The sequence below is a fragment of the Dipodomys merriami genome, unplaced genomic scaffold (genome assembly GCF_024711535.1).
Source record: "Dipodomys merriami isolate MVZ:Mamm:240054 unplaced genomic scaffold, mDipMer1.0.p SCAF_151, whole genome shotgun sequence".
NCBI classification, from domain to species: domain Eukaryota; kingdom Metazoa; phylum Chordata; class Mammalia; order Rodentia; family Heteromyidae; genus Dipodomys; species Dipodomys merriami.
In genome coordinates, this window is record NW_027202838.1 from 1,410,081 (window position 1) to 1,418,638 (window position 8,558).

The 8,558-nt window shown below is 44.3% G+C and overlaps 1 protein-coding gene across 1 annotated transcript; it reads right to left on the bottom strand.

The window, feature by feature from the left end:
• Positions 1 to 247: 247 nt before the first annotated feature.
• LOC138827165 (serine/threonine-protein kinase Chk1-like) lies at positions 248 to 8,261 on the bottom strand. The gene is made up of 3 exons (XM_070022645.1): positions 8,255 to 8,261; positions 871 to 1,158; positions 248 to 735 (listed from the first exon to the last, which is right to left on the bottom strand). Exons 1-3 carry the CDS (start codon positions 8,259 to 8,261, stop codon positions 248 to 250), a joined length of 783 nt encoding a protein of 260 aa, XP_069878746.1.
• Between the last annotated feature and the right edge of the window lie 297 nt (positions 8,262 to 8,558).

Consider the following 8,558-nt stretch of genomic DNA (forward strand, 5'->3'; position numbering starts at 1 on the left):
CATTAGTTCATCCAAGGATGCTGGAGAAAGTCCACATTCAAATGAATATGCTTAGAAAATACACCAGGTGTTTCTGGGACACCACCTGAATTGACTCAGGGCCTCTTTGCCCCTTTTCTTCTTGTTTCTCTCTCTCTTTCTTTTTACTTGTCCGGGTCATGTAGAGAGGGGTTATTTTACTCAAGTAATTTATTAAATATATTTTGTCAAACTCATTACACCTTCCTTCAGCTTTCTCCTATTTTCCCTACCCTGACAACCCTACTGCCCCTTTCATAAATGACTTGTTGTACCATCTATCCTTTTGGATGTCCTGGATGGTAATTCTTGCTGTTGGATTCTCCACTAGGATTTTCTGAATCAGAGCCAGAGGAGCTGAATCAATTTTTTTCCAGGGCATGAGGTACGTTTTCTTTTCTTTCCAATCACAATATTCCTGACAAGTGTCACTGGGCTCTTCCCATGGTAAATCTCCAGCCAACATTGCAGTAAGAACTATGCCACAGGACCAAACATCAGCTGGTTCTGCATGACATTCTTCTCGCTTCAGAAGTTCTGGAGCCACATAAGGTAAAGTACCACACATGTTTTTCAATAAACGCTCACAATTATTGTGCCGAAATACTGTGGCCAAGCCAAAGTCACAGATTTTGAGGTTATCCCTTTTGTCCAAGAGGAGATTTTCTGGCTTAATATCTCTATGAGCTATCCCAATACCATGCAGATAAAACACCCCTGCCATGAGTTGATGGAAGAACCTCTGAGCATCTTCTTCAGGCATGCCTATATCTGGCTGTATTCTATCAAAAAGATCTCCACCACTACAGTATTCCAAGAATAGATATCGCATATTGCCTTCTCTTCTGTGACCATAGAATTTCAAAACATTCTCATGGTTTAACATTTGATTAATGCAGATTTCTTTCTTAATTTTTTCTGGAGAATTCCTAGCCCGCTTCATGTCTAACATCTTCACTGCAACTGCCTGTTCAGTTGCTCTATTCACAACAAGCTGAACTTCTCCATAGGCACCTTTTCCCAAGGTTTTCACTAAGTCCCAGTCTCCGCAAAAGGGCACTCTCACGACTTTACCAATCAGTCCGGCTGACTTGTCCTGGACCGGCCCCCTTGATGCACTTTTGTTTTCCGTGAAGAAACCTGCGAATGAAGTTGCCATGATTAAAGGTAGAGGTAATGTCTCCCGAAGGAAGTAAGAAAGTAACCTGGGTTAGATGGAGACTTGCAGTGTTGCTTACAACCGCCACTGAGAAGAGGCTGAATCCACCAGCCTGAGCCTTTATCACTGCCCGTGTTCCTGGGAGGTTTTTCCTCTCTTGCTGGCTGTGAGGTTTGCCCTAGGAGTCTTGATCACCTCAGCCTCTTCTGGAGCCTCTGTTTGTCGTCCTGTTTCTGCTCACTCTTCACCTCCTTCCTCCAGCAGCCTGGACCAAGCAAATGAAGTTCAGGCCATGCTGCTCTCCTTTATATGCAGGACATGATGAGCCCACCCTTCCCTTTCTGGGAGGGTTTGCCCTGGCAGCAGACTTCAGCATCAGGGTGTGTCTTGTCTGGCCCCTGCCTTTAATCCTGGCTACTCCAGAGGCTGAAATCTGAGTATGTAGGTTCCAAGCCAGCTAGAGAAGTAAAGTCTGAGAAAACTTTTTCTTCAATTTAATACCAAAATCAAACAGCTAAAAACTAGAAGTGGAGCTGAGACTCAAGTAGTAGAGAAGAAGCCTTGAGCATAAAAGCTTAGTACCCAGGACCAGAGTTGAAGCCCTAGCACTTGCACAAAAATCTTCATGAATTTTTGTGCTTTCTTCAAGTTCTCAGCTTCATCAATGTAGACACATCTTGGTTTGTCACCATTCTAGCCTTTCTAGTCTTGGTAATTTTCTCAAGATGAATGGACTTCTCTGGAAAGGGATAAAATGAAATTATTATTGGTGTTTTGTATTTTTTTTAATCAGTCATGGGTCCTGAAGTCTAGGCCTGGACCTTGTCCCTCAGCTCTTTAGCTGAAGTCTAGTGCTCTACCACTGGAGTCACAGTGCCACTTCCGGTTTTCTGAGTGATTTATTGGATGTCAGATCTTCACAGGCTTTCCTGCCTGGGTGGCTTGGAATCTCAATCTGCAGATCTCAGCCTCCTGAGTAGATAGGATTACAGACCTGGGGCACTGGTGCTGGACTGGTTTTAGGTTTGCAGGTGAGGGGAGAGCCTCCCACTTGGCCCATAAGGTTTGCAGAGTGCCCCAAATTCTACTTATGCTTCCAGGAGGGTGTATCCTCGTAGAAGCCCTCATAAGCTTGGTGTTGCAGGCCCAGGACTCTAATCCTGGCTACTGAAGAGGCTTAGATCTGAGGGTATAGGTTTTTTTTTTTAAAAGGAAAGTCTCTACAACTCAGCCATAGTTGTATGGTGCACAGCCAGGAAGAGTTCTGGTGAGATTCTGTCTGTGAGCCCTCCAACCACTAAAGGTGGAAGATCGTCTGAGGCTCCTGGAAGTGCTCCTCTGGTGTGTGGGTATTTCTTATGGAAGTGGGGTCCTCCTGGGATATGAAAGCCATTTGCTGTTTCAGATGCCAACTGCTGTGAACCTGAACTTCTCTTGTTGCCCGGCCAGTGTCAAAGCTGTCCTCTGCTATGAGAGGGTCTTAAGATAGGAGAGTGTGTTGGTGGGCATGCTTGTGGAATGAAGACAATCTTACTTATTCTCATCTTCCTGTCCAGGACTACAATCTTTTTATGAATGTTTAAGATAATTTTATGAATGTGTAGGGTATGGGGGCATTGGAAGGACCCCATATGAAAACACATCTAAATTCAATTCTTCATATCCCAAGAATCTCTGGGGAGAGGAAGGTGACAATTAACTCGTGGGGCATCAGGAAGGGAGGGCCATCCTCTTTTCATAATCTATGAAATGGACTATGCTCAGTTAATGGCTCTTGAGAAATGAATTAGTGCTACAGGGTCTGCCTGAGCAGAAGAGAGGAGGTTCCTAAAGCTTGCTGGTGAGCCCTTTCTTCCTCTGTGGTTCCCTGATCACTTCTGAAGAAATGTTCTCGGATCCCTGAGATCAGGAAGGAGTCACCATCGAATGCTTTCCCTTACACAACGGATGCATGAGCCCTTCTGAATATGAGTACTCTCTGGTAAAATTGTGTGAAAGAGTGTCTTCAGAGACCACAAAGCATGTCCCCTGAAAGAAAGGATGGAAGTTGAGGTAGCCCCTGAGTAGAACTTTGGCTTTAGACCAGTCTCCAGGTCTCCAGCTTAATACCCAGTCACATGAGGGTATGATCTAGACTGCCTTCTGCATTGCTTGTAAGTCCAGGTATTACTCAGACTGTCCTGAGAAGGAGAAGGTCAATTTGAGGGTCATTGAGGTTTCCTTACCTTCTTTGAGGTGATCTGTGGAAATCTAGGTATGCTCTCTGAACTTCCCGAAGTGGGATTAGAGTCTTCCAACGAAGTCATCAAGATGATACCACTTAGACCCAGTGTCCAAATTTCAAGACCAACAAGTGGGTACCTATACAGTACATGTTGGGCCAAAGGTTCACTAAAGGAGTGATTGCAGTATGGCACTTCACCATGGTGCTACACCAAAGTTCCTGACTTCAGAGAGAACAGAAATTCTCAGCACAGACACTGGGCATTTGAACATGCCTACAATGCTGAAACATAGCACCTTAAAGTAAATGGCAACTTGTACAATTGCCACAAGGAGCCTTTTCCTTCAATTGCAGTTACTTGGTATTTTGTACATTGGATGGACTGGTGCCTTACTGTGTGGCCAGAGGATGTTGGTACTGACTGTATGGGATGGGATTTTTGTCTCCATGCACCTTAGTGTAAGGAGTGCCCAGAGTCATGCAGGCCCTGTGTAGACACCACCCTATCTCTTAGCTAAGTTTCTGCCCAGTATCTCTTACCTAGGTAACTGGCACACCTGGAAGCAGTCACCTCCCCTCCATGGTCACACCCTGGCCAGCCCCTTTCATGTCTCTTGTCAGACATGGGAAGGGTCCCAGGCCCTGAAGTCACATCCAGATCCAGTGTGGCCACACGCCTTCCTGTCCCTGGCCTCAATAAGTCCTGGCCTGGGGAGGGGTCAACCGGTTTGGCCATGCCTTTCCACCATGCTCCGCAGGGCAGCATTTTGATAAATCAACTACTTTTCTTGCCCTAATACCGTGTGGTGATCTCTTCATTGGCTACCTAATGCAACCTACCTATTTAATATACCTCTCACTTAGCATGGAGCCTATTTCTGGATGAAGATCCTACTTCAGGCTGCTTGTGCTTAATGGATTCTGTACATGGACAAAAGAAGGCATGTTCTTCATTTTGTTTTCAGAATAGTGGTTTGAAAGGGGTTTCCAAAGTGGAGGATGGAGCTGATGAATTCAGTTAGAAGTGTTAATGATGGTGGTGCTTGATCTATTAAGACTGGGAACACTACAACTAATTTTGGCGGCTATATTTGCAAATATTGTTACAAAAACACATATGATGAAAACATCGAAATGCAGAGAAAACTGTTTTTATCATAAGATATATATGAAAAGCAGGCCACTTTTGAACATATAATTCATGTGTATATAATATACACACATTATGATAGTACTGTTTTTTGTAAGTCATGGGGCTTGAACTGTGGGCCTGGGCTCTGTCCCTGTGCTGTTCAGCTCAAGGTGAGCTCCCTATTACTTGAGCCACAACACCACATTGGGTTTTCCAGTAGTTTATTAGAGATGAGTCTTGTGGTGGGGCTGGGAAGTTGGCTCAGTGGTAGAGCACTTGTCTTGCATGCATGAGGTCAGAAGTCTGTTTACTTTGAGGCTCTCTTTGCTCTCTCTCTGCCATTTATGTCCAACTTTCCCTATCTCTCCCTTTCTCTTTTCTACATTTTGGCTTGTGTCCTGAAGAGTGCATTGCAGGCTGGGTCCGGGGCACCCTCCTCTAGGTTCCCTCTCAAATGCTAGTCAATGTAGGCTTCACCTATTTGTTCATGGTTTCTTTGCATTTTTTCAGAAATTCGCCGTCTTGAATTCACCATCTTGGCCACATGGTGGGTTAAGGGTTTGGCCCCATCTGGCCCTTAACCTTCCACCAAGCTTACAACTCCATGCAGCTATTCTAAGGTGCTTTGCTACCAAGTTGCTCTTGTCACAGGCCCTGGTAACTGAGGCCCAACTCTCTGATGTGCTTTCTTAGCAAAGATGTCTAAACACTGTTTTCAAAATTTTAGATTTTGAATTTTGCCTTTTTGTTTTGTGTTATGTATTCTGATACTGACTATGTGACTCTAAAATATTGGGCATATCTGTGTTAAGATTCTCACTTCGAAGAAGTTTTGTCATTCTAGAATATTTGTCGGTCAATTCTTGATAAGGACCAGGTAAGCTCTACTCATTCTATTTGATCTCTTTGTTGCTTTAATTGGAAAAAATAAAGGCTTTTGTGGCAAAGATTGCAGTTCAAAGCCAGCCCGGGCTGAAAAATCCCTAAGACTCCATCTCCCAGCTAACTTGCAAAGAGCCAGGTTGGAAGCATGGCTCAAAATTCTTATCTCTAACCAGCCAAACTCTGCAAGTGGTACTATAACTAAGTGGTTCAGTGCTGGCCTTGTGCAGAAGTGCTCAGAGACAGTGCCTAGGCCTTGAGTTCAAACTTCCTTGAATACCAACTTGGACAAGCCATCCCATCAACCAGAACCTAGACTCAGCCTGTATGGGGAACAAGGAACCATGGAGAAGATGAAGAGGAGATGATGTCACATCAGCTACTTTGTGCCTGCCGTTTCAAAACTAACCAGAGCCGGGAGGTCAGTAGAAGTAAGAAGCCTGCCCATTCAATGTCTATACCTGTCTACCTATTAACTGAACAGGAATTTTTATTCTTGTCATTGTCACCTGACTTGTCTACCTAGTCACCAGATATCAGAAGTAGCTAGGGACATTTCTACCAACATTTTCAGCCCCAAGTCCTTCCTCTTGCCATTTATTTGCTCTCTAGTATTTTTTTTCCAGCCCCTCAAAGCTTATGAGACTCCTCCAGTCTTCATCTTAAGGACTCACACCACCAAAGGACAGCTGCTGCTCACTGCCTTCTCTGGGAGGGGACCAAATTCCAGCCTTTTACCTCTATTGTCTCCGCCCCTTGTGAGCAGGAAGTAGTCAGAGAGAATCCTAGCCTTATTTCATGATTATCAAAAGGCTGGAATGTAAGGTCCATACCTGGATGGCTAGCAGACTCCACCCTCCTTACAGCAAACTTTCCACCCAGTACCTTAGTTACCTAGGCAACTGAGACATCTGGAGGAGGTCACATCTGCATCCACTGAGGTCACATCTGAATTTGATGAGGCCACACCTTTCTCCACCCATAGCCTAGATAAGGCCTAGCCCAGTCCCAGACTCTTTCTCTCTGCTCTTTTGTAGCCCTCTCTTCTCTTTTCTACCTCTTTTCTATCTCTTTCCCAGCTCTCTCCCTTTCCCCACCATGTGGAGGACCAAGATGGCCTGGTGTCAGCTGGAACAATGAATAAACCTACCCCTTACCTGAATACCATATGCCTGCTGCTGTTCTTACTTGACTACCTCTTTTTTAAAACCTAACAGTAAATATAATGACACATGTAGAAATGCTACAAAACCTCTTTTAGACATATATTCATGTGTGAGAAAAATTGCCTTTTCTCTCAACACATTGCTTAAAAGTTCCTGCTTTGGCCTGGTGGCTTGGTTCTTAAGGAAAAGAGGAACTGCTTAGGGATAAAAGATTTGTCAGAAGTATTACTTCTCTTAAACACTTTTTGTCCAGATGGGATTATGACCCAACCTGGACTATTCCAGAAGTAATTGGGGGTGTGGGCATCTGTTGAGATTCCTTCTGAACTGTTAGTCTTACCTCAAAATCACCTCTTGTAAATACATTTTATCCTATTCAAATGAGCCAATCCCAAGCAGAATAGATTGTAACCCTGAGCTCAACCACTGTGAGCAGAGATGCTGGGCCTGTTGCTCTATTAGGGATAAATAATGGGGTGACTGCTTTCTCTGTGTGATTGCTTGCCAGATTTTTGGCTGGTTGTGCATGCTTGTGTGTGCAAGTAAAGTTTGCTTTGGTGCTAATTCATTTTTCTGTCTATCATTGTGACTCCAGTGGTTCTTGGCGAATATATTTATAACACATGGTAAAATAAATCAATGCCATTGTTACAAAAGTAATGGTGTATTGCTCAAATCTAAAAGGAGCTAATGTTTGAAGAGTGTGAAACTACAGAGCAGACCACCAGATGATGACCACACTCCATTGTTGCTGTTCACAGAGTCAGACTGTGTCAGGGAAGTAAAAAGTGGACTACAACATGCCAGGATAGACAAAGTTTATTGGAACATCACATGCTTCTATACAACATACAGACATAAGAAGTAAATCTTACAGTCAGTGCACAGTGTGTTAATCTTAAGCAGTTTTATGGGAACACAGACAATGAGAATTCAACTTTAAGTCAGTATGGACAATAGCGAATCCTTATCAACAAATGTGCAGTCGTTACAGTAATCAAACATGTGAGAGGTAGGTAAAGCACAGGTGAGTACACAAAGGGGTTCTGGAGGCAATGTTCTGAGTTCCCTACAGATTCCCCCTTTATGATTTAATGGCAGATCTACCTCCCAGTTAGTTATCCTTTTTCCCTCCTGTATAAAGGTTATTTTAACAGGATTACATTGGTAGGAATAGCATTGGCCCTGGAGGGCGTTAGAGGCCAGTTTAGTCAGACAAGAATAGGGAGGGCCCTTGTGCATAAGAGCCTGTCCCAGTTCCCTCACATCCCCACCTAGCACAGTAATAAACATTAGCCCCACCACAGTTAGAAATGTCCTAAATTCTGGGGCATATATAAAGATCAGTATCTTGTCGTCTTCAGTACATGGGAGCAGCCTGCGTACTGGGAGTTCCACACATGTGGCATGGTGCATCCTCATGGGCCCCCACACTCAGGCCATTCTACTATAGCCCAGAAAAACAAGGAAAATTTAAAACAAACTGCAGACATAGCAAACCCATCCCTGGCACCTGGTGTCTTTCAAGTTAGCCAGTTCCTTGTATGTGCCTTCAAGTGAGCCCAGGAGTCAAGATGACTTTTAAACTTTACTGTAAGGTCCCAACACCCCATCTCTGTTAAAGAAGCAAACCCGCCTGTCTTAGGTTGGGTGGATGGCCTTGTCTGCCTTACCCGTCATCGGGAACTTCTTCAGAGAGAAGCTGAAGGCCCTGTCTTAGGTTGGTCAGACTGGCACCCCCTCTTACCCGTCTCTGGCTGCGGTTCCTTTCAGGGTAAATTTACTCACTTGGAGCTTGATCTTCTGTAACTGGCTGGCTAAACTCATAAGAGTTTTGCAGGGCACATACAATGCAAGGAAGGCATGGAGGAAGCATCAGCAAAACATTTTCAGGCCAAGATTCCGGGATGGGATAGCAGTCTTTGCCACTTAAAAGTCCAGAGGTGGGGATTGTTCTAGAGCAGGTTCATTATTAGT